Raw genomic sequence first — 27980 nt, 5'->3', positions numbered from 1 at the left:
AAAAGAATTTAAAATATTATAAAAAAACCTTATAAATTATGATAAATTTGAAAAATTTACCAGATAAAATAATTGACTTATATTTTTCTATAAAATCTTAATTAAATCTTATCTTATTTATATATTAATATTATCTTAAATCTTACAATTAATTTTATTTCAATATTCTTCAAAACTTTATTTCCTTAGCGATCATACTTTCTTCCAGCATAACCTTATTGCCACGCAAATACCATCGTCCTCCACTCTATGTCGCCCACTTGTTCTCAGCCACGTCGTGTGATACAGGTTGCCTCTTCCGTGTGAACTCTATCCACGCCAGATCTCTCTATTTAAACGAATTTGTCCGACATACTGTGACATGGTCCTATGCAAGCAATGACGAAAAACAGGTATACTCGACGTGTGATAAATCTCTCTAAAAGAACTCTTTCAAAGCAATAAGAGCGTAATATCAAAATTACACGTGCTTACTATGTCACTCATTTTATGATTATAGATGAAAGCGGTTGTATAGGAAGAAGTATAATTAAATTCGACTTTTTATTGTCACTTTTATTATTGTCACGAGAAAACAAAAGGAAACATATAATGTATATTTACCTTTAAAGGAAGATAAGAAAAAAAATGAAAATTCTCAAGTTTAATGATAATAATGTTTAATGATTAGATTAAAGTAGTTTATTAAGAAAGGAGAAACAAAAGAATTTAAATTAATTTAAATAAAAATTAAATTTATTGTACAGATGAAAAAGATTAATAAAATTAATAGAACAAAATATCTAATTTCAGATTATAATTATAATTTATTTTAAGAGGAAAGAATAATTTGAACCATCAAAATTGTACTCACTGTAATTCCATTAAAAATCTAGTAAAACTATTAAAATATCTTTCAAATGTTTTTCCTATCTTGAAGATAATATAATATACACTTTTATATAAGTAAAATATGAATCAGCCTATATAAGTACGATAAAGGAATGATAAACTGTGGTCTTTAAACTGATACTCGGTTACAAATGAGTCTGCAATAAGCATTAGAGATAATATTTCGTCTTATCTTCATCTGTTTTGAAATGCAGGATTAATGGACATAATGTGAATCAGCCTGTAGATGCACCTACGAGTATATTCGCCGGCCAGGCACTTGGCGTTACAAATGCAGTCGGAGGAGCATGACACGCCTACGCTTTACTAAGCCCACACGAGCACAGGGCCGTAGATATTGTGACCCAAGTGTCACATCTTGGAATGTTATTCATCAACTAGTCGTTCGTAACAGGAATGTTACCAATTACGAGGATACAGTTATTTTGAGGCGATTATAATAAAACTGTCACTATAAGCGATAGTGATGATTTGTGCAATAACCTTGTAAGATTAATTAAGAGGTTCACATTCAATGACAAACGTAGTCGTGCAAAAAAGAAAAAGAAATTAAACGTGAAAATAAACGTGATAACGATCGCAAGTAAACAATTTCTTTTACTAATTTACCGTATATATATATATATATATGTATGTGTGTGTGTAACGTCCGCTGACATTTAAGTTCGCAAAAACTTCAAAGTGCACCGCTTTATGCGGATAAGATTTCAGAAACTTCAAAGACAGTTTCGTGGAAACCGCATTAACGATCAGCGAAACACGCGATTCATTTCATACATGTTTGCTACACTTGTTCTAAATCCTATAATATCAAACCGTAACATAATTCTTACAAAAGACATATTTTTGTTATAAATAATATGTTTGTCAATGAACATTAATTATTAAAAATAATTAACGATCAAAGAAATTTGAAGAAAGTAAAAGTTTCTTATTTCTATATCCCGTCGTGGAAGAGGTTAAAGAAGAAAACCGTGTTAATAACTTAAGCAATTCAATTCGATTATTTCGACGAATCGTAATCAGTTTCGGACCTAGACCGGCCCTATAAAAATCCAGACGGAACAAAGAGTCGGTTGCTCGATTTTTCGGTGTGCACACGACGAGAATATATGCAACACATATATGCACGCGCACGCGGTACAGATCCGCGCATACACATAAGCGAATCGAGGAAAGCATCGACGCTCTCTAAGCTGCATCCGGTAGCGGTGGTTTTTTGTGCATTGCATTGCGTCGCATCCTCAAGTTCGCCACACTTGTTTCGCGAGTAGCCGTCTCCTTTTCGCGACTATCGTTCGCAAAGGAATAGCAAGATGTGCTTTATTGATGCAGAATTCAGAAATTTCTATGCGATGATAAATCTCACGAGATAATCTTTTATTCTAAATTTTGTTGTATCTTTTTTCGAATGATACTAAGATCTAGAACGTTTGAAAGAAAGGGCGGGAAATTTGAATTTTCTTTTCAATACTCTCTATTATATATTATTTCGCTCGATTTGTCAAAATTGATTTGAAATGAGTTATATTTTATTTTAGTTATTATATTCAAAGGAAATATTACGATGAAGGTAAATTAAATTTGAGATGATGGAAATCATTTATTATCTTATTAATCTAAGATCTATTTTGGCAAGATTTATAATTTTTTTTATTCTTTTTTTATAAACTTAAACTAAATATCAAAATATTGTTAAAAGTGTATAAAATAAAGAAAGGAGAAAAGAGAAAAAAACAGAGCAATATTTATTTTCGCTTTTTATAAATAGAAAGTAGTAATGTTAACTATCGCTCTGTTTCTTTTGGGGAAATCCTTAATTGGTATCAATATACTTTTTTCTAATAGTTTCTCTCTTATTCCGTTTACGATGCAATTCGCGTTATACACTAATAGCATGCGAGATAACAAATCAAAAAATGAACAAAACGAAACTACAAGTTGCTTTAAACTGACTAATATAAATAAAAAAGAAACAAAAATCTATTATAAATTACCTGTTTCAAGAAATTTTTTTCAGATTACTTAAAATTATATAAATTCATTTTAATGAATAAATTAGATTATATTTTATATTTATAAATAGATTTTTAAAATAAATATAATTAAAAAGATAAAAAATATTGATAAAAAATTTTAATTCGCACAATTCATATTTTTGTTTTGGTAATTACACAAATTTTCTTTCTTTTTTTATTTCTTTAGGTAATAATAAAATGAACATATAATTTAAGAATCGCTATTAAATTTATCGAACTAATATTTGTCATTTTTGTTGATAATATCGATGTCCGCAATAGCTGTTATCAATATGAAGTATGAATTTTTGACTTTACAATTCAAAGAAATCAATGCTCAATTTTTCTTTTCGTTTTGTAAATTAATATCTTATATTTACTAGTTTTTAAATTAAAAACATTTTATAAAAAAAAATTTATCTATTATATCTTATTCTTATTCTTAAAGAAATTCTAAGAAATGAATCATTTCTTCGTCTTAACAACAAAGATTAAAGATAATGAAAACCTATATCAAAATTTTAAAAAAAGTAAAAAAAAAGAAAAATACAATAGATAACTGACTCATATACGTATCCAATCCTGAAATCAAGTAGTAAAATTTATATTTGTTATCTTTATATTAAAAGTTATTTTATATCTAATATTATCTCTAATTCTAATATTTTTAAATCTTAAGAAAGATAAATTCTGAATCATATTGGATTTTTTATATTATAGAAAAAAAATATTTCAATTTAATGTATCTTGTTATAGTATTTTAATTAACTATTCTAAATAAATTTTACAATTGTACAAATTATGATTTCTCATAATTTACATTCTCATAATACATTTAATTTTGTCAAAATGCATTCAATAATTAATACATTTCTTTTTCTACTTTTATATGTATTCTGTATTTATGTATCATATCACATTACCCTCATTCCGACAATGAGACGAATTATCCACTCGAAACAAGACGCGCGATTGCATTAGAGACAATAAACATGCGACGATCGTTTACAAGCGTCATGATTGGCGCTTTCTTTTCGCTACCGTTCGTGAATTATTATCGACACAAAGTGACAAAATATGTCATTTTCATCTTTATTATATGGAATTCAATTAAAATATTATGTTTCTTTAATAAAAGACACATTCTATTTGCAATGTTTTTCTAATAATATGTACATATAACCTAATAATAACTATACACGTGTTCGTGATAAAAAACTGGCGCGAAATCAACATCGAGTTACATCGTAGAAATCTGAAAACCATTGTTTATTTATAACTTTAAGAAATAACATAAGAAAAAAAAAATCTAAGAACATGATCTTGATATTTTATTTTATTGTTTTATTTCAATTCAGAAGCCTCATCTAATGAAATAACATCAACATAAGAATATATAAGATATTGTCTTCACGAAGATAAAACAAATTATATTCACGTTTACGTATATAACATATATATAAACTAACTCTAATTATTTAGAAACATAAAGTATAAACATTGTATCAAATTAACTTACCGAAAAAATCCTCCCAACTAACGGATCCATCCGAATCCACGGCGTTGGTAGCCGTGGTCTCCGTGTCCGCCTCGCTGCCCATCTCGTCACATCAAATCCTCTCGATTTTCCCCGCAAACAATCACACAAAAGCGTCAAACAATTCTTTCTTGTTGTCACTGGTCCATGGAAAAGAAGGAAGATAACACAGAATCGTCTTTATGAGTGCTATCCTGATTGTCGATCCATTGAATACGTCACATTTCGCGTGCGCGCGCCACCGATTTATCCGTTATACATCAATATCGCAAAAAACTAAATAATCGTGAAAAACAAACAAAACACGATTGGTTAATTGGTTAATTAGGTTCACAGAAGGGAGAGAAGAAACGACATCCCCTTAGCACGCGGTCGCGAGACAGACTGAGAGAGTGGCAGCATTCGACTCGAGCCGACCGACCGTGCCGGCAAGTCAACGAATCGGCAAACAGCCGCCACCAACCCATACACTAAACTGTTTGCTTGCTCTCTCGCGCGCTCCTCCGCTCTAGTCGCCGGCGAGTCGCTCAATGCAACGACTGTCCTCGACGAAGGCGAGCACCGTTCATGTAAATCGCCGCTGGTCATTGAATTAGGACCATCGAATATGTATTTTTAACCCTTCACGGTGGACCGATGCCTGCCTGGTTGATGCTATTATTTTTTATTTTCTGTCTTTTTTCGATTTATGTGTTTTTTCATGTGATACATAACTGAAATTATTGAAAAACATATTTATATTTATATGAAATTACATAGTTGATGCGTTAAGATTCGAAAGAGAAGATGTCGCTCGTGGAAGTTCTATAAGTTAATTGATCTGAATAATTTTAGAATAATCGTGATTAGTTGTTTTGAAAGAGATAGAAAAGAAATAAATAAAATTTGGAAAAATACGTACTTGTATATTTCATAGAAAATCTATATTTTATAAATCTGAATTTTATCTATATTTTGTTGAAATCAAATATCTCGTAATGAAAAAATAATCGCTAAATATTCTGGACAACATGCCGTCATAATATAGCTATTTAATAAATTTTTTATAATTACAAATTTTTTTAATATCTCATTGAAACAAACGAAATAAATAATTCTAATAACAAAAAATATTTAATCATATTTAAAAAATATAAAAGACTATAATTATATATTATTGAATATAAGAATATTCAATTGAAATTAAGAATATTCAATAAAAATTATTTTGCATGTATTTTTATTGATATTTTGACAATATTGAAAATTACTATTATTAGTAATCGAATGAATTGAATATAGGATTTGAATATAGGACAAATATATTATAAAATATATAACATATATCGATTATATATATCAATATACATTTGTTTAACGATTATTACCTATAATCTGTATTATTTTTAAATAAATAAATACTTATACTGAATTGCGATTATGAAAGCACATACGAAACATTCGAATGAAAGATGTATATGGACTAACAGTAATTTTCCCCCACTGAGTTTAAAGTCTATTCCCCCACTGTAGATTTTCATTGAATGCGCATGTGCGAGAGAAATTAGAAAATTTCAACATGACGCTCATAATTTAAAAATAGTATTATATAAAGTTGAATTCAAATAAAGTCTAACATATAATGATATTTTATAAAATCTTTTTTTATTAATATAATATTCTGGTATTATCAATTCATATATTTAATATTGTCCAAAATATAAAAGTTTCATTTTAAATTATTAACATATATGTTTATGAAAATAATAATAATTTTTAATAATTTTCTTTTAATATATTTGAATATTTGTTGTTAAAGAGTTATAAAAAAAAATATTTAAATATTTTTGAAGAATACATCTTCGTTACCGATTGTGCTGAGATCTTTTTACCATAAGGGATTGATAAAAACTTCATCAATGTAACATGTGGCGCAACGATCTCAAATCAAATGAATTAAATAATTTTTATTAAAAAAAATGAATGATAAAATTTCTTTCTCTATCAAAATTAATTAAAAATAAAGAAATAATTTTTTCTAATTGAATAATTTGTTATTGCTATTCATGTTTATTTTTAAACAATATTTAAACATAACAACATTAGATTTTAAGATTCAAAAATAAAAAATTTCCAAATTAGAAATTTCAAAGTTAAAATATTTTGAATTTTTTTAAAATCAAGCATAATCGATTTTAAGCCTTTAAGTACAAGTTAATAATCTTCACTTTCTACGATCCGTGGTTGACAATTCACAAATTCTGGCATCAAAGCTCAATAATATTGAATTTCTGTAGTCACGTGATTAAAATTTAAAATTCGAAATTCAAATTAACAAAAACTATATAGAAATAATCAAATATTTAATAATTAATAATATCAAGAAATCTGAGAAATTCCATTTCTATAAACATTGTTAATATTGTTTAAATATAGATCTAAAATTCATATAAAAAAGTCTGCAACTTGGAAATATATATATGAATTTATTAGCAGTAAATAAACTAAATAATTGTAATTTTTTTATAAATAATTACGTTTTTAAGTCAATGAAAAATTTTAAACAAAAATCAAGTTCAAGATCACATTAGTTTTTCACAGTAACGCGAAAATTGCATCTTAATGATAGCGTGTTACGGCGCTACAAAGGCGAAAGACCCTTGATATCGATTTTCAAGGACACTTAATGAATATATTCACAAAATTACTATTCATACATACATGTCGATTTGTTTCACCAAGAAACAATGGGAAAATCATTCTTTAAAAATATTGTCATACGCAATATTTCTGCTAATATTTTTATAATGGATAATATTAATTTTTCTGATTCATTTTCAGATAAGCAAGAATTAAATAATATAGAAATAATAACATAATTAATCATATCATATTTATGATTAAGATTAAACAAATACAGAATACTAAAAATTTCGAATTTAAATGAAAATACTAATAATTAATCTTTTTTATTACATTAATTTAATTTAATTTATAAAATGTACCAAAATTATGATAAAAATGATGGAAAAATATATTATTTTATTATTTTTAAACTATATATGTAAATATATCATTATTAATAGTAATGGTATAATATTTCGTTTTATTAAAAAATTTTTTAAATAAAATAAAAAAAAATTATGAAAATTAAAATCCGATAATGGATATTAATCAATAGTTTGATATCTGATACTATAATAATTATTATAACGAAATACAATATAGAAAATAACAAAGATAAAAAAATAAAAAAAGATATGATATATATGAAATTGATAAAAAAGATAAACACATGGATACGTAATTTGAAGAACTTAATAAATATAAATTAAATAGATATCGAAAAACATCCAGTGTTATAGAGACTTAATAATAAAATTTTAGGTCACGTTCGATAGTCTATTCTTTCCATATCTTTGACTCGGTTGCAACCCTAAATTCATCGGTTTAATTGGATGCCATCAATTCAAACTATAATATCACCTTTCACCTATATTAGATGCGCATATTACTTAATGCCCCCGCTCATTATCTCTTCGTTCCTTTGATTTTTGCGGTCACGCTAACAGCCACCTTTTCGATGATATTTTATCCATATTTTTTTCTATTCTTCATCTCTTTTCCTTTATCTTATCCATTTTAACAATTTACGTCTGAAAATAGCGATTCTATTCTTGAAGTTTCACTTAAGAAAATTAAAGAATATTTAATAAAGAAATCCTCGTTTTTAGGTATTATAAATCGAATCGAAGTTAAATGAACATGACATGATTCAGCGACCAACATTTTATGAAGATTGTTATGTTCTTTCTCTTTTCATTCAACATATCATTGATTTTTGTTCTTTTTTGATTACGATAAACATTTCACGCATTCTTGCTCATAAATAAATTTTGCATAGTTTTATGAGATTTGATTTGATTTTTTTTTTTTATTAAAGAATTACAAAAATTGATTTTAAGTTAATATTTCGTGCAGCTTTTGCATGTTTAAGCATTGATATTAATATGTAAATATTATTATGTAAAACATTAATAAACATGAAATAAAATTTTCCAATATAGGCTAACTTAATTGAATTTCTCCGAAAGACATTATCGGTATGATTACCTTTGTAAAAGTAACGAAAAAATATTATTTATCATATTGAATTTCTTAAATATATTCTATGTCAAAATTCAACACATTAATTTATCTATTCCCTTCTTTTAAAACTTTAAAAATAAACTAATAAAATTAAATTTGTACATGCTATTTCTACATGCTAGTTTATAACACTCAATCTAGAAATAAACAGAATCAATTTCCGTTCATGATAATCTATTCCTAAATTATCTCAGTCTATTCCAAATCAACATCCAATCTATTCAGCACAACCATAAAGTACACAAATCTATTCTTACCACCTAACATGATTATCCAAGGAGTTAACTCGATTAATTTTAGATTACGACTACCAATTATTAATTCAGACTATGAATGCAAATTAAAATTATAATATTAGCTTTTTGAATAACATTTATCATATCCACAAATATTAATTATTATTTTATAGCCCAAAAGATAAATCAATCTAAACAAATCTAAATTCACATACATCTAATTCTTTTCCTACATTCCTCTAAATTCAAATCCTTTCTAAACATAAAACATCGAACACCCCAAACACCAAATGTTCTAACAACAAGGGGTGAACCCATGGCTAACACGCGACTTTGAACGACGCAAGAAAGCCGCAAGTGAAAGAGCGCAGGTCTCGAGGCTGAGGAGGAGAAACTGGCCGCGGGTGGTCGAATGAAGTCACGCAAGGGTTGAACTGAGACCCCAGAGTAAAGCCGCCGATTGTTTCCGTGGCAAATCAGTCAGTCTGCAGAATGAAGTGTCCCGCGTGGCTGTTTTTCGCGTTGTTCCCGCGATTTTTTGCCGTGTTACCGGTCACCAATTCTCAGAGGACCCATGCAAGACAGGGATTGGGCCGTGAACAACCTGTGGTCGAGATCTCCGAGCAAGGAACAGTCGTTGGCAAGGAGGTGCGACGATTTTATTCTGATTTAGACTCCGTGATTTTCTTCCTCGTTCCTGTAACATTGATACATTGTGTTAACGAGCAGAAAATGATTCATGTATATAAATCTGATTGAAATCTTTATCGGTAGATTCGTGACAATCGCCAACCAGAAACCTATTGCTGCGTCATTGAAATTTTGTAATAGTAATGATGTATAATTCGACAAGTTGTCTATGCTTCTAATAATGTAGGACAAGCATGCGATTTCTTCGTTGTAAATATAAAACTATTAAATTGCATATTATATTTCTCTTTTTCTTTTTTTGGAAGTATTTTGTTGTTTTTATAAAATAGTTTAAATAAGAGGAATTAATGATAAGTTGATAAAATAGATATCTTTTTTATACGAATTTCTTTGTGAAGAAAGATTAAATTGTCAATTTTTATTATTCACGAGCGAGTAGAAAATTATCATACATATATATTTTTCCATGTGATTCGATGCATTGAATTAAATAAATCTGAAATATTTACCGAACTTATATATATATCAAGTTTTATTTGTACAAATAATTTAAGTTGACGTGTTTGCTAGGAAATCGAATGGAAAGTTTTATTACGAAGATATTAGGTGATTCTTTTGGAAAGAATGATAAAACTTAATTTATTGTTTTAATCGAAAGAAATTTTAAAATAATAAAAATCATTATACTAGATTAATGCATTATAAAATATTTTTATAGATTTGAAACTAATTAAAGACAAAATATTATAATCTTTTTCAAATTTTCTATTTTTTTTATAGAAGATATTCATAATTATATTCATATTCGTATTAGAGAAGAGATTAAAAGAAATTCTTTATCTTTTATTTTTCTTTGAAAAAATTTTTGATTAAATAATTATTTATTTAAATGGGAGTGTTTATTACAAAGCTTAGATTGAAGAATTAAATCGAGAATTAAATATTACTATTATTATTGAAAAGATGAGATTTTTTAGATTTTAAATTTCTTAAATTTAAACAATTTTTTAGATTTTAAAAATCAGAAATCTAGGTGGATTTTATTTTACGATAATTTATTTTCTTAGAATTTAAAAATTTTAAAAATATCTTTCAAGCACTCTTAAATTTTTCATGTAAATTTTTATCTGAAAAATCTTTTATAATAAAAATTATGATAAATTATAATTTATATTACTACATTTCTGCTTTTTTTAATCATCATTTTTGCATAACAAACGAGCTCCATATGACAGAAATTCATATATCATTGTGCCATATAGAAACATTAAAGTGAAAAATCTGCATTTGAATAAGTATTTGACATTTTAACCGCATGAGTAACAATTACATGCGAGCACCGTAAGTTTCAATTGTTCAACTAAATATATGTAGATAATATGCACAATGAATACTAATTTTTAACATTTATGAATTTTAATACTACACTATTTTTTACCTTTTCCTTTTTCATTTTTGCGAAATTCGTGCAATTATGAAATTTCAGGAAAATAGAAGAAAAAATTTTTTGAATTTATGATATTTCAATCTCATGCAATCACATATTCCTTTCTTCCTAAAAAAACTATTACTTTTTATGAATTATATATTCTATAAACTAGTACTAAATTTACATTTATTTTTTAAATAGAATATTTTATAAATGATTTTATCTTTTTAATATCTTTTAATTAGCAAATATATTTGGATTAATTAAATATATGTCTTATTATACAGTATAATTAACTATATTCGGCAACTATATTCGACAACTATATTCGATTTATCAGAAATAATCAATTAGATTAGATTAGCATTTGTTCTGCATATAATTGTTTCATTAATTTAAATTATCTATTTATCAATTCAAAAAAATCATTCTAATTAATAGAATTATAATTGATATATACATTTTTCAAAAGTAATGTGTATAAAAAAATACAAAAAAAAATTAATTTATATTAAAGTAACGATAGTATCGTGACTATAAATTTAAGATATATTCATAAATAAAATTTGAAATTAAGTTAAAAATTTTCCATAAAAGTATCAATCTTTGCAATTTTATTTTATGCGATAAGAAATCGTAATATAGCTTCGATAAAAATCACAAGTTACGTGAACTATGAGTAATGTAATTTTGATTACCTTTAAAAAATGAATCCACGATTGTATTGTGCTCGAACCTGATGTTAAGTTTAAGTAGTTTGAAGTTTTGATTGCAGACTAGGCACAATTATTTTTCACTACATATGGAAGAATAATTTGTCACATGTAAATTCATGTTTCATCAAGAAATATTCAGTTTTTCCTTAAAAGTCATAATATCAGTAATTAATGTGAAATAACGTGAATTATTTCTTTTTATATTCTTAAAACAGTTATTTGATAAAAGTTTGAATATCTAATATCATTTTCTTCTTAAAGAAATTTTTATTTGACGACTGCTCTAATTTTTGAGATTTAAAAAATTCTCTTTTTAAAAATATAAAAATAATAAACTTAATTTTTTTTTCAAAACAAATTAAAAACTATTTCTTCATTTATATTGCAGGTATTTTTAAGTGTTACTCAAAAGGTGATACAATATTTAGGAATACCTTATGCTCAGCCACCGTTAGGAAAATTACGTTTCACTATTCCTGTTACCGAACCGCTCCCATCATGGAATGGTATACGAAATGCAACACAATTTGCATCATCCTGCCAGCAAATGACAAATCGTTTGAAGCTCCATGAAAAACTTTATAAAAGATTGTTACCACCTGATCAACTTGATCCTGGAGTTAGCGAAGATTGTCTCTATTTGAATATCTACACTCCTGATGGTAAGTAAAATTACCAATAGTTTCTATAAAGTTACTATCTAGTAATCTAGTAATTTAATTACTAAGTAATTATTAAAGTTTTTCGGAAATAAAATAATTTTTTCTTAAAAATAATAAAATTAATATAAAAGGAATAATATAAAAATAAATCGTAAATCAAGATTTATAGTGTAATTATTTTTAAAAAAATATACTCATAAAAATCACTATATTTTTAATTACTTATTTGCAATCTTAATATCAATTTAATTTCCAATAAAAACTATTTTATTTAAAATTTCTTACTCTTATTATAAATTATTTCCAATTATTTATTTTAATAATCAATTTCAATTAAAAAAAAATTTGATTTATACTTCTTAAATAATTTCAATATTATAAACTATATAAAATTTTCATAATTTTTTAACATGTTTAACAAACTGAAAGACAATCAATTTACTTCACCTTTCATTTCAAATAATCAGTTATTATAACATTTTAAATTAGTTACAGTTAGTTACTCCTCATTAACCAGCAATGTAGCATTATTAAAAAACAAATCACGTTCATTATTTTGTTCAACTTAAAGTTGCGCGTAATCGTAATACATAATGTTGTTAATATCAGACAAAATCTGAGATTTTTGATATTCAACACGTGATCGTTTTTTCTCGTGCGAACAACACGCAATGACAATAATCATCTACATCCATTTATTTCTTAATTTATCGATATATCGTACAAAAAGATAGTGTGACTTGAATGCCTCGTGTCGAAGAAAACTTGTGATTAGAACATCATCAAGGACTGAAGAAAATTATTTCTGTTTTTTTCCAAATTCATGTGGAAAATTAATAACATTGTATGTATATATAATTTAGTTTATAACAAATTGAATTGTCAAAATTGGACTAATGCAAATTATCTTATGTTTGAGGTTATTTGATAATTAAAAGATTAAAAGATTAAATGTTTCTTATTTAAATAAAAAAAATAAAAGAATTTAGTAGTATTATAGAATTTGATCAGGAATTCTTATAAATATTTTAGATTTCAGTTATAGCTTAATTAAAATCAATAAATATTCAAATCTATCAAGGTAAATTACTCTCATTTCATCTATCTTTCTAATCCTATTGTTTATTTAGAAAATATATTCTTGCTCTCTGCAATATTTTGGCGCAATAATATTGTTATATTTTAACTATAATTTTTATTTGTGTATATTTTATTATATTCTTTTTGAATATTTTATGTAAAAAACTTATCATGACTTATCATGACTATAACTTTTCCCGTTTCAATTTCTCAATTGACAATAAATGCAACGATCTGCGTGTCGACGATATGTAAATCTCGTAGTTCTTGGATGTCGGTTAAGGACTAGGCTAATAGCGGCATTACAAGCATCATTTTTAGCTAATTTCGAATGTCAGATTTACTATGGTGTTCGTAAATCACAAAGTTCGGAACTTTCAGAAGTCGCGATCTGTAACCTAACCTCTTTCAAAATATATAATAATATGACATTATTCATTAAAAATATATATTTTTTTTAAAAACTTTTAACATTTCCGTTTATATTTATTTATATTTACATTTTATGTCTTATTCTTGTTAAACTTTAAATTTTTACAGTATAAAAATAAATAATGTAAGTGGAAATTGAATTTTTATTTTATTAATAATATTTACTTGGGATAGATTACGACCTAAGTGACATATATTATATATATATATATATATATATATATACTTCTGATACGATATTTTGATGAATTATATCTCGACAATCATTATCGAAATTAAGTGTAATATAGAATAAGTATCAGGCCAGAAAATTTGAACACTATAATTTCATGTAGTTTAAGGAAATCTTTGATATAGTTTGCTTCTGAGATTATCATTTTGATATTTTTATAAATATAAGTCGAGGATGTTGAATATGATTTTTTTGTTAATATAGTTTCGTTATAAAGTATGGAAAAAAAAAAGTAAAAATTATAACTGTAAGAAACTGATAAAGATATGAAAAATTTTATTTGAATAATAGATATATACAGTAGATGTAGAAAATAAAAATTATAAGATTGCTTATGAAGATTTATTAACGAGAAGGAAACATATATATGGAAGTGTAAATCATATCGATCAATCACATAGGACAGGTTTATGATAATACTTATTGCTAATAAAAGGGTCAATTTACGAAATATTTCATTCTTTCCATCTATAAAATGAAAAGGTTAGGAACATACTAAATCATATGTAGATTCCTCAATTTGATTATTCAAAAATTCTAACAAATAGACAATAATTTAGAAAGTAATTTTAGGTTATACAAAATTTTTATAATTATATATTATATAAATTTAAAAAAATAATTTTAGGTTTATATGTAAATTAATATAAATTCAAAATATAAAATTAAATTTATAATTATTATCGAGATAAACTTATTTATGTATTTTCTTGTAACAGAAAAAATTTATATCTAAAATCCGAGATCTTAATGTAATTTTTATATTATAAAATATTATATAGAATGATTCAATGATGAATCCTAATAATATATATGTCTATTATAGAATTTCAATTACAAACTATCAATCAACACAATTTAAATCAATTTGTGATCTTTCGTAGCATTCAAAATGATAATAATTTCAGATTATTTTCTATAAAATTTAATTTGTAATGATTCTACTTACTTAACATTTTCCAAATTTATATTAACTATTTTTTAAAATAATATTTTACTTCTTAAAATAAAAAAGTATATAATTTTCAAGTCACCTTGTAAAATTTCTAAGAAGAAATAAACACGTACAAGAAATATATCAGGTAATATAGTAGATTCAAAAAAAGAGAAAATTGGATAGGGGACAACCGGTAAATCGGGAAATCGTGTCGATTCCACAAAGCTAACTCCGGTCGATATAGAAACAAGGAACAAGAGTAACAGTAACTGGCGCACGTCATAGCACGCGATCTTTTAGAGTTGGTCGAGATGTTAAGATACTGTTGAGGCCGGTCACGAAACCATCCCCGTCACTCTGTCCTAACCCTTTGCCCCTTCTGCCATTGTAATCAAATCTTTCAAATCGGTATATTTTTTTAAAAAATTTTTTTTTAATTACCAAAATTTTACATAAATTTGTTAAATAAATTAATTTCTTATGAACTTTCGAACAAAAAAGATATATAATAAATGACATTTTTAAATAGATTTAGAATCAAAATTAAAACTCATTATTTATTTTCATATTTACTTTTTTTATTAAAGCTACTATTTTTATGAAGTTTTAAAATAAAAAAAATTACCAAGATTTTATAAGTATTATAAAATTGCTACTTTTTTTTTAATATGTTTAGATAATACTTAAAAAATTTTAAATCATATTTAGATACTTAATTAAACTTTATAGATAAAATATTGAATAAATATCTTTAAAATTGAGTTATATGATGTGCATGAATTGTCTTTATTTTTAAACTTTATATTGTGCATTGTAGAATGTTTTATATTTTTTTTAAATTTGAGGATATAGATTTATGTTTAGAAAATATATAATTAAACTATTTAAGTATTTTTATTTTTCAACAATTATACCATTTCTGATTACAGCATCTTTTGTTTTACATCCTTCTCTTTCTTATTTCATTTATCTCATTTTTCACCAACTTACCTGAATAATTAACGTCTAATTTTTGAACAATTATTTAAAAACATTTACATAATCACTTCCAAACAAACATGCAAATATTTTCCATGAATCCTGTTCAATAAAATTTCACTATTCTCTTACATCTGTAGTTTATCTTCTTAAATCATTAAATTTTAAATTCATTCTTATAAAATATCTTCTCCTGACCTATGTAATCGAAAGCTTATAATTAATAATCAATTCTTTCGTCCAAACAATTAACCCGACTTGTAGACTTTTGTTAGAAAAAGATTCGTGCCATGTGCAATCGCGATAAGCGTCTAATGAATCGTTGTGGCAAAGTTGTATCCCGAAGAAAGGTTATTCTTGGACAATTCAGACACCATCATAGGGAGCACGATAACGAAGATAACCAAGCCAAACTTCTAAACTTCTATCGTCTACTTATACTTATCGTATCATCTAAAGTTTTATCCTACCGAGCAATGGCCTGAATTTTCCTCGACCTTGGCACGCTTCAAAAACCGACCACACGCCACATGTTATACAGCCCGTTGGAAGAAATCGCCGAAATTAATTATTCAAACGATAGCCAGATGGGCTTTGTACCTTTCAACTGATACTATTTCACGAAAGTTTTTCAGCTTTTCAATTTAATATTATATATATATATAATTATTAAATGCATCATAATTAATATTTCGCCAATATAGATTTTTTTTTTGAACTTTTTGAATTGTTAATTTAATTATATTGATTTTAGGATTCTAATTTTCTGTTATAGGACGTCGATATTAATAATTATATAAGTAGAGAGAATTAATTGTAATATTAGATAAGTTCTTTAGAAATTTGTTCTTTAAATATTTTACGAAGTTTTTCAATATTTCTCAAGTTTTTATTAATGACTTCGATAAAGATTTTTAATATAGTTAATCATTTGAATCATTTCAATTATATTTTTGAATTATTGCTATATATTTAACTTATTCTATTATTGTCCAATTTCTTATATCTTTTAAATATAAACTTCTATTCTACAATAATTATAATTTTATTTCTTATTTTAAATATTAATAATCTTCATTACTTTCTAAAAATTTGGTCATTGTAATGATTGTAACCATTTACAATAGATCATTGCTGAAAGAATGATGATATGCAAATTTTGTCACGATTCTCCAGTTTGACGAAAATGAGAATGCATACTTGTGATCACGCACGCGTTTTTCAACATCTTCAGAATTTTATGAATGTTGTGAATTCCTCAGAAATGTCATGAAATATCATTAACAACTTTTAACAACTATTTTTTTTCTCCCACTTTGTTAATTGCTTCTTGAAACAATAAATAATAAAAGAATTTTATAAAATAATAATAAATAACTATGGTTTACAATTAACAAGTAATAAAATGGGAAACGCATTAAGTCTTTTTAATTTTAAATTATACAGAAGTTTGGAAATGTAAATCGTTATCATTCAATATTATTTAAATAAGTAAATCGCATTGTGTTGTAAATATTTTATATTATATAGATTTTGATTCCTATAGGTAACAGACCAGACGATGGATGGCCTGTTATGGTGTGGTTTCATGGTGGTGATTTTAACACTGGCACTCCAGCTATATGGGATGCATCATTTTTCGTTAACAAACATAAAGTAAGTTACTTAACATATTAAATGCTAAAAAGTTTTTAAAATTATAATTTTCACTTATTACATAACTCGATTTCAAAAATGGTTAAAAATATAACAAACAGTTATAAAATTACATATTTTTAATTATCTAGAATAAAAAATCTAAATTTAAATTAATTTATAATAAAAAGGAAATGTGACTGTGATTTTTTTACATTTTGCAAATATTATTTAACAAGCTTGGTTTTATTATTTTTTACATTGGAAGATCACGTTTTATGATTAGCAAATGATATTTTGACCTTATAATTCTGTACATAAAGGAAAAGAATTTCAAATCGTGAATCAATCGGAGCTAACGATGAAAGTCGACAGAAAATCGAACGAAATTAGGATGTTTCTTGCGTGCTTTAGCTAATCCAAAGTAAATTTAACCTTTGGAATCGCACAGACAACGGTCCATCTATGATGCATACCTTAGGTAACGCTGTAAATGTTAATTCAGGAACAACGGCCAAGAAAACATTAACGTTGAATTCATTGTTGAGGGAACACGTTTAACGATTCTTAAAAATTGTTATAGAAACATACAACGATATATTATACAGTAATACAAGAGACCTCATAATCTAACTATATTATAAGAACATATCTAACACTACTAATTCATTTATAGTCTTACAAAGCAATGTAAAAACGACGTTATAATAGAAAATCTTATATAGACAATATTAATAATCTACCTTATAAACATCTTCCTATCTAACATATTATTTAAAGCAGAATGAATCATATAGATTAACTCGTAACTTAACATTCACACGTTCCTAATCTCTCAAAGCTCCTTTTTCTTCAAATATCTGATCTACAGAAAGTTGAAAAAAAGAAAAAATTGATTCAGAAAATATAAACCGCAATCTTTCGCAGTTAAAGATCCTAACCCCTCTAAGAAGGAACATGTAACTTCGAAAACTCTTAATCTATCCATTAACAATATTGCCTCTCGCTCATCTTCTCAAAAAAATTCTTTGTAATCTCTAATTCTAACACGCTAACGATTTAATTGATCTTTTTCAGATCATGGTGGTCACGGTGGCTTATCGTCTCAATATCCTTGGTTTCTTCACAACCACGGACGCAGAGGCTCCAGGTAATTATGGCATGTTCGATCAAATAGCAGCACTGGACTGGATTCAGAAGAAGATCAAGAATTTTGGTGGTTCTCCATCCAATGTGATAATATATGGCCATAGTTCTGGTGCCATAAGTGTAGGTTTGCACCTGGTTAGTCCTCTGAGCAGAGGTAAATTCTCCAAGGCCATTGCCATGAGCGGAGACGCAGTAAGCTCTGTGGGTTTACCACAAACGGAATTACCGGTGGTTGATATCATCGCCGAAAAATTTGGTTGTTATCGACAACCCACATCAGCTTTGATGGAGTGTCTTCGTCGAGTAGACGTAAACATCCTGGTCCGTGAATCCTCAGAAATAGAAACGTGGGGTCCTATCGTTGATTATACAACTAATAACTCCACAGAACCGTTTCTATCTATGCATCCGAGGGATGCATTAGACAGTGGCACTTTGAATTCTGTTCCTCTACTCGTTGGTTATACGAATAATGAACAGGCATTGGCTTACATAGAGTCCCTAAGCAAGGAGAACGCAGATGGTAAACTTTCGTTTAACAAGTTCGAGATGCTAATCACTGACGAATTTGTATCATTGGTCCAGAGCCCGGAAGACAATAGTACCTGCGACCTGAAGCCAGAAATGGTCGCCGAGGCGGTATTATTTTTTTATAAACCTCATCCGCCGAGCAAGGATCAAGGTGTGCTTCGGGATAGATACTTGGACTTGCAAACGGAGAAAAATTTTGCAGCTGGCCTTACTCTGTTAGCTGATAAGGTATCCAAGGAGAAGTTGGCATTCGTTTATAGATTTGACTATAGGCCCAAGACACAATCTATCATTAAAGATGTGCCTGAATGGGCTGGTGTTCCCCACATGTTTGAGCTACCATTTGTCTGGGGACTTCCCCTATTAGTTAACAGCCCTGTTCAATGGAACTTCGCTGACAAAAAAATGGCTGACGTGATGATGACGATGTTGGCTAGTTTTGCCAGGGTTGGCAATCCATCCCTGAGTAATGTTAAATGGGAATCATACACTGAGGAAGAGCCTGGAATCTTGATTATCGATAGGAATATCGATATGAGCAATTCCAATGCAATTGATTACAAAGCATTGGCTTTCTGGAACGAATATTATCCGATGGTTCTTGAAGAGGCAAGGAATAATTGTTGTAATATAACCAGCCAATCTATTGTATTGAGGAAAGCTTCTTATGAGGTTGTTTTGAGTGGTTTTGCTCTTGTCATAATGTTTTGGTACATAGAATTATAATTAATGGTATGAATTATTTTCCTTTGGATATACTTTTTGCACTTTCTTTTGTACAAACAGATATAGGGCATTCTGGTTTGTTTAAACTTCTTGAGATGACGAATTGTAATACAATTTATTCTTGCTTCAATAAAATTCCATTTTGTGCTTAATCATGTTTAATTGGCTATATTATCGTGGTTCCTAATTTCAATTAACTTGAATTGTCTTCATAGCAAGCGATGGATACATGAAAGAGACCTAAATAAGAAAATATAGACGAATGAATATCGCTTAACATTTTATATAAATTATAGAGGTAAAAAAAGATAGATCGACGTTAAAAGAGATATTGAGAAATTGAGAAGACAAATGGTATATATTCATAAAGTTCCAAACTAATTAATTTGTACGCTTCGAACAATATTTATTGCAAAAATTAAATTTTAAATGGCTTAAATGTGAACTTAAATCATAAAAAAAGAGGAGGAAAAAATGAGGTGTTTTGGATGTAATAATGAGGAGGAGAACCAGAGAGCCTGGGCTTTTTACTTTGTTTAGTCTTTTTTATCTTTTTCTTAACATTCACTGAGAGATTTTTTATTATTTGCTTTAATACGGAGAGATATAGAAAAAACATATATTGTTCGAGAAACAAACGATTGATAACTTATGAATATTTTGATGCTTCGATAATAATAATTAATAATAATAATAATAGTAATAATAATCATTCGTGTGTATGTCTGTCTGTCTGTGTGTTTTTTCTTCATTGTGTGTATGTGTACCGTCTATGTATAATTATTTTATATATATATATAATCTTATATATATATATACATATATATATATATATATAAAAGATATATATATATATATATATATAAATATATATATAAGAGAGGTGCGCGGCGGGCGATGCATGGGGGCTGGTGGCCTGCGCACGCGCACGTCCAAACATTTTTCTTTTCTTTTTTCATTCTTTTTTCCTAATATGTATATATACATTTATATATTTTTATATAAATATATAAATATATATACAATCATTACTTAATCATATTTTATTTTTCATCCATATTTGTTTTTCTTTCTTGTCTCTCCTTTTTTTTCTTGTTTTTTTCTTTAATGCAAAACTTCTACTATAATGATAACTGACGTCGCGGGGTCTCGTTAACACTAAAAATTCTTTGTGCGCCTCTGTATTTGCGCGTGCACACGAACCACCCCGGGACCAACGTATGTACAACATTATTAGTCCTTTTTTTTTATATTTTTTACTCGCTGTTTATATCCTCCCCTCTCTCTAATTCTCTGTTTTATTTTTCCAACTTTCTTTTTCATTCTTTGATTCTTTCATACTTTTTTCTTTGCCTCTCATTGTCATCTTCATCTTCTATACTTTTTTTCCTCTCCTTGATATTTTGCGATTTCTTCTTGTGTGTATCTTTCCTTTTTTCGTTTATTTATTTATAATTCCGTCAGCCCCCTCCTTGTCAGCTAGCTTTAGTTTTCTCCGTGGTCACCTGAACCCCTGTATCATCTGTTGGTTGTATCCGGACTTGTTGCTGGTTATTAGTTAATTTATTTCCTTTTTCTGTGAATTTATTCATGCAGGAGAGTACAGGCTTCTGCTAGATCTACCTTACAGAAGTAGGCACAGCGATTTCTTTTTCTGCTTCATCTTCTTCTCTGGTGATTTTTTGTTTATTTGTCGTACCAGGTCATAGAAAATCTGTAACAGAAATAAGTTTTTATTGATTGATGTATGATATATTATCATGAATGACTTTAAATTGCTGCTGTAATAAAATTTTATTTCTATTTTGCTAATAATAATTATAACAATAGATTTTTTTAAACATTAAGCCAATATTGAAAGTGATTAAATGCTAAATTCAAATTTAAATACTTGATTATATAATACTATTATGATTTATTAAAAAAAGTAATTGGTTATTTAATAAAATATGTGAACAATGTGAACAAAAATAGTAACTCAATTAATTCAAAAAGATTTAGATTTTATGCATAAAAATGAATTGCAACAGATGTATAAACAGAATTTATCAAATTATTTTAGAAACTATTGTTTATGAATTATTTATGTTTTTTATATCTATTGATGAGATAAAAACTAGTCTCTATTTTAGCTATGATAGTACAAAAAGTTACTATTTCTGGAAATAATTTATTTATATTAAATCAAAATCATATGTAATTAATAATAGAATGAAATGAAAATGCTTCAAATGTATGTGTGTGTAACGGAAAGATATAAAAAATAAATACTGTATTGAATTCTGTTAAATTCCAAGTTGCAGATACAAATGTAAATAAAAATTTATTTCAAATATTCTATGAAGATTTATTTAATTAATCTCTTTAAAAAATTATTTATTTAAGTTCAAATTTACTTTCTTCTTAATCATTAATCATTTTTTTTTATATTTATAACAAATAAAATCATATATAATATATTTAGTTTCGAGGAAGACCAAAAGAATCATGCTTCTAATTATATAACTAATTTGCAGTTTCAGATGAAACAAGACAAAAGTTATTTCATAATCAAATACAAATATATAAATTCTTCAAGAAAGGAGAAGTTATTCAGAACTGATTGAAATATAATTTACTGTGAAATCTTTAGAAAGTTTTCTAGACTTTCTTCAGGAAGAAAGGAAACATCAAAAGTTTAAAGATTAATTTATTAATGTGATGATTTTAAAATAATTTCATATAATAATTTCTAAGACAAAATTTCGACAAAATTATTTTTAAAATTTTTCATAAAGAGAAAGTTTTTAATATAAAATTAACTTATTGAGAATCATTTTATTTGTAATTTTTCTAATTTATATTACTGAATTTTGTTTTTTATATTATTACAATTAATATTACAATTATGAAATAAAATTGACATGATTATTATTATTTTTTTATTTATATTTTATAATTTTAAAAAAAGTTTTGAAGTTTAAGAGAATTAAATTATTTATAGTATTATAACAAGTTATTTTTTTAATCTTTGTAGTAAATTTCTATAATACCTATTACTCTAATAAAGTTATTTTTTTATTTTAAATTAAAACAATAAATAATTTATATTTTATTTACATTTTTCAATAATATTGAGTTTATATAATATAAATTTTACATATTGAATTAATCAAAATAATGGAAATAGATATGATTAAATGATTCTCATAATTTTTCGTTTTTTCTTTTGTTTTTTTAAGCACTGTTTTATACACACTTTAGAAAATAGTATCGTGTGAATCATTCTTATACTTAGGCTATTACATTCCCACATTTAATTAGAATACCTCAACCTTTGTAACGGTTTTGAACTCCTACACATAGTATTATTCAAAATCAACAATAGTTCTCTCAGACATCTCTGTTCAATCAATTACTGTTATTTACTGTAATAGCACAATGATTTTTTTTTATTCGTCTAGAACTAAAAAAGATTCTAAAAAAATTTAACATACATATCTCTGAATTGTATCTACTACTTACATCGTTAACATTAATTTTGGCTTTGGCAGAAGTCTCCATGAACGCGCAATTAAATTGCCGGGCAAGATTGACGCCCTGGTCTTTGCCCACTACCCTCTCATCTTCCAAATCACACTTGTTGCCCACCAGCACCATAGGCACGTCATCTGTGTCCTTCACCCGTAGAATCTGCTCCCTGAGATCTTGCAAGTCGTTGAATGTCGATTGCGCCGTTATCGAATATACTAATACAAATCCCTGGCCATTTTTCATGTAAAGGTCCCTCATAGCTGTGAATTGTTCCTGTGAGAAGAAGTAGAGAGATGTTAATTTATGATCTCTATCTCAGAATACACAATCTTTTGTGAACTTAAGGTAAATAATTTTTTTTAAATAAAGATCATTAATTTCAGAAGTTTAATCGAGAATAAATTGAAATTTCTTTTGGATTGCTATCTTGAGAAGGTTTATAATTTTCCAAGATGCTAGTTCTCTTAAGATGTTTTTTAATAATGTGTTAAAATATTATGGTATTTGAAAAATTATTTTATATAAAATATATAATGCTTAATATCTAAAATTATTATCTGTTTATATATAGAAAAAAAATATTATTTAGAATTTATTATTTTATTTTATTGTATATATAAAATTTAATTAAATTAACAAAAAATATTTTAAAAGAAATTTCAAAAAATATCTTTAAAGTAATTTTATTATACAATTTAAATTATACCATTCTTTAATAGTGTTTTTTATGGATGAAATAATGACTAAAATGATAGTGTAAAGAATATGGTAGAAAACTCACCGTTCCGGCTGTGTCTAGGATTTCTAACATACATTGTTGACCGTCGACCTCGACCTGTTTGCGGTAACTGTCCTCGATCGTCGGATCGTACTTCTCGACGAAGATTCCTTGTACGAACTGGACAGTGAGGGCGGACTTGCCTACACCTCCACTGCCCAACACTACTATTTTATATTCACGCATTTCCTTGCCCTAATTCTCTGTGCGCCTCTGGTCACAGCCGAGGGGTCACCGAATCCGCCACGTTTTGCTCCTCTTTGCTTTCAGTTACACCAGACCTGCTGATGACAAAAGGGTACTTTTACTTCCTTTCTCTTTTACGCCTGTCAACTTTTTTTTCTTTACTTTTTCATTTAGTAACTTTTATAATTTCTTATGCATATATCCTAAAGTTTTTATATCTTTAACTTTCCTTTAAATTTCCTTAAATTTTTTTTTTCATTTTCATTTAACTTTTTTGCTTTCTTCTTTTTTACTTTTTTTTAGAAATTAATATTATTGAATTTTCACGTTGAATTTTTTTAAAACTAACATTTTATAATGATAAAATTATTTTATTTAAAATATGAAATGTAAAAAAAATGAAGATAGAAACCCACGATTTTTATAATATATTTTTCAAATCGTATTTGTATTATAAATTATATATAAAATGGATCGTTTTTCTGATTGAAAATTTTCTCAGAAATTCGTAATCCAATTCTTTTTATACAACGTTAAAAAATATCTGACTAGAAATCCAAATTAAAACCATAAAATATTTTCATTCTCTACGAAACGTAAGATTTCTCAGAGATGGAATTACGAAATTTCATTCATGATGAATGATAGGAAAAAAAAAAAAGATAGAGAAAGAGAGAAAGAAAGAGAGAGAAAGGGGTGAAAAAGAGGATCGAGAGTTCTGCGTGCTTTTTCCACGATTCCATTGTCTTCGCTTCAAAAACTTTTTCCTGAACCTTTGTTTGTAAATGAAGGATAGTCTGCCCGAGGGGTTCACCCACTTTTTTCATAGAGCCACAGAACAATATAACGTCGCATTTCCGGTTTCCCCTTCCTACACAGACGATAATAGTTATTGTAAATCACTTCGAATTAATCCTCTCTCCCATTTTTTCGTGAATTAATAAAAATCACAATCGTTTCTTTCGCTACTTGCATCTTTTTTCTATGATGGAAAAAAAAGAAAGAATAAAAATATTTTATAAGCTTTTGTGCTTTAATATTTTCATTTTATATTTTGTTTATTCTTCTTCTTAAATCGGTGAGCTAAATAAAAATATAAAAGAATTTTGTCATGAGGAGAACGAAAAAAAAATGGATTAAATAAATCAAATCAATTGCGTTGACTGATTGTGCTGATTGTGTTGAGAAAAAAAAAGACATAAATAAATAAAAGAAAATATTCCTAATATAATTTGAAATTTTGAAAAATGATTAATGAAAATTTTTATTAATTTTAAAATTATTTAAATTTTAATTATTTTATAATAATAGAATGATCAATATTTTGTCTCTATATACGAATATCTATTGATCATAATAAATGTATATTTTACATGAAAAAATTTAAATAGAAAATATTTTAAATCTGCCGCCCTAATTTCTTCGCGACAGATAATAATAAATCGATTATCGAAATGCTTTATATTTTACGTTATATCGATATATATCGATTGATTTAATATTAATCAAGTGCTCGTTGAAAACAGTCAATTAATAATTAATAAAACTATTTTATCGACTTAAAAAGAACAATATAGTTAGGTATCAAGTCAAATTTGACATTCAGGGCGTTTAACATTCGATCGAAGAGATTCATGGTTCAAATTCACGTGTCGAGATTGCTTTCAAAGTTTCTTAGGTTCATCGTTTAGCTAGCGCACTGCGCCTGTCCGGTGCACGCAATGCGCCATTTGTCTTAAAAACTAGACAAACTCACTGAATTGCAATGTGAATGACTCGTCATAATGAGAATTGGAACACGTTTTATGTACTGTCTTAGGAAGAAAGATTCTATGTTGGATTACTTCTAGGAGAAACAATGTCGACTCTGGTATGAATTATACTTGATGTTTGGATAAAATTTAGGTTAGGTGTCAAAGTTCTGAGATGTGAATCCATATATCCGAGGTTTTTGTTAAGCCTGAATTAAATTTGGATAAATTTAGATTTGGTTTAAATTTCAATTACATTTTGATTAAATTTATATTAAGTTTGGATTACACTTACAAACGAAAATTGAATTGTTTTAAATTTGTATTGATTTAGGTTAAGTTTCGTTTGCTTAGGTTAGATTTGAAATTAATATATATAAGTTAAATAAACGTTTACAATAAATAAAAATTTTTGCAAGATTGATCGAATCTTGCGATTATCGAAATCGAAAATAAAGAAATATAACGAGAAGTGGAAAAGACTCGAAACTTTTTAAAACTATACCGAAAAAGTAAAAAATATAATAAAATCAAAAGCAAATACTACAACATTAGACAAAAAAAATCCAGAGAAATCTGATTGGATGCTAAATCTAGGGAAAATTCTAGAGAAAAGAAGTTCATCCTAAAAGAATCATCCTAAAAAGAAAAAAAAAACGATAAACCGCTAGCTTTGAAATGCTAAACAGAAGAAAGAAAGAAGAAGAGAATCAAGGAAATATAAAAACAAAGGAAGACAGAAAAGACAAAGAAGCTTGGGAAATGGAGAGAGAAGGAAAGAGTCGGCCACGAGTGCAGAAGCTGTGGAAAACGAGGCGAACACAGGGATTGGCCAGTGATGCCATCATGGCGACGATATGCGTCCAATCCGCAGCCACGAATTTCCTTCTACCAATCCGTCATTGATTTTAGGTTTATGAATGGGATCGCTTACGTTACCCACGTCTCTTTCAAGATACTACGAGTTCTGGGAACAGTATCTCGACTTGAAGAGAATCTTACACTCAATCTATTCATATTCTTTTATTTAAGGCATATTAAAATTAAAAACGTTCGTTTAACAAGTTTAAAAAGTACGAGATAATTATGAGAAATTTTAAGAAATTTAATTTTTTTAAAGAATTTCATGTTATATATTCAATTTTTTGATTAAAATTTTTTCATCTGAAATAGAATTACATCGAATTAAAAAGATTCCTTTGATAAAAATAATTTATAATAACGATGAAATAATTTCTTAAAGAAGATATAACCTTAAATTAAAATGAACTCATAATCTTTAATTTAAGCAACATTAAAATTGAAAGGATCTGTTTAAAAAATTAATAAAGAAATTCTTTCTAAATATACAATGGAATTATTTGAAATTTAATAATATAATCAATCAAACAACTTTGAAAAATGTAATATATTTTTCCTACATTTTTCGATAGCAGTTTACGTATCATTTCTTTGATGTCACTTTCCAAGTATGCATAAAATTTTATCTTGCAGTATTTACCTTCCAACTCTTACACAATTTTCAAAAATTTTCTACAATCAAATATAAAACATCCCATTAACAACAAGATCCCACACAATGTAATATAAATTCCTCCAAATTGTTCAACTTGCATTTTTGATCAATTTTCTTTCTTAAAATCACCCATCCGTTTAAACTCTATTCTTCATCCAAGTCAAATAAAATAAAACATTTCCATTCTGCGTGATTCAAAAATTCACCTCTTATAAATTTATTACACATCAAAGTCCTATATTAAACAATTCTTTCACGCTCCCAAAGC

The 27980-nt window shown here is 26.8% G+C and overlaps 3 protein-coding genes across 6 annotated transcripts in view; 1 reads left to right on the top strand and 2 right to left on the bottom strand.

The window, feature by feature from the left end:
- LOC107993710 (uncharacterized) overlaps positions 1-5908 on the bottom strand; it is a 54633-nt gene extending 48725 nt beyond the window's left edge. Inside the window, exon 1 of the mRNA XM_028664761.2 lies at positions 4429-5908. Within this exon, the coding sequence (XP_028520562.1) occupies positions 4429-4510 (82 nt within the window). The 5' untranslated portion in view covers positions 4511-5908. The remainder of the gene's footprint in view (positions 1-4428) is intronic.
- A 2438-nt stretch (positions 5909-8346) lies between these two features.
- On the top strand, positions 8347-20277 carry LOC107993699 (carboxylesterase 5A). The gene is made up of 4 exons (XM_028664752.2): positions 8347-9458; positions 11995-12268; positions 17474-17583; positions 18640-20277. Exons 1-4 carry the CDS (start codon positions 9303-9305, stop codon positions 19966-19968), a joined length of 1869 nt encoding a protein of 622 aa, XP_028520553.2. The 5' UTR covers positions 8347-9302; the 3' UTR covers positions 19969-20277.
- A 1100-nt stretch (positions 20278-21377) lies between these two features.
- The window catches only part of LOC107997692 (ras-related protein Rap1), a 33869-nt gene continuing 27266 nt past the window's right edge, over positions 21378-27980 (bottom strand). For 2 of the 4 annotated variants that reach the window (XM_062077567.1, XM_062077566.1), the window contains 3 exons: positions 24263-24540; positions 23473-23754; positions 21378-21682 (listed from right to left, as the gene is read on the bottom strand). In XM_062077567.1, the coding sequence (XP_061933551.1) occupies positions 21593-21682; positions 23473-23754; positions 24263-24445 (555 nt within the window). In that variant the 5' untranslated portion in view covers positions 24446-24540 and the 3' untranslated portion in view covers positions 21378-21592. Of the gene's footprint in view, positions 21683-23472; positions 23755-24262; positions 24544-27980 lie in introns of all 4 variants that reach the window. The other 2 variants (XM_062077565.1, XM_062077568.1) reach the window with 1 other exon arrangement.

The sequence above is a fragment of the Apis cerana genome, linkage group LG7 (assembly GCF_029169275.1).
Source record: "Apis cerana isolate GH-2021 linkage group LG7, AcerK_1.0, whole genome shotgun sequence".
In the NCBI taxonomy this organism is placed as follows: Eukaryota; Metazoa; Arthropoda; class Insecta; order Hymenoptera; family Apidae; genus Apis; species Apis cerana.
The sequence above is the reverse complement of the archived record's forward strand: the minus strand, read 5'-3'. Positions and strand labels throughout refer to the sequence as shown.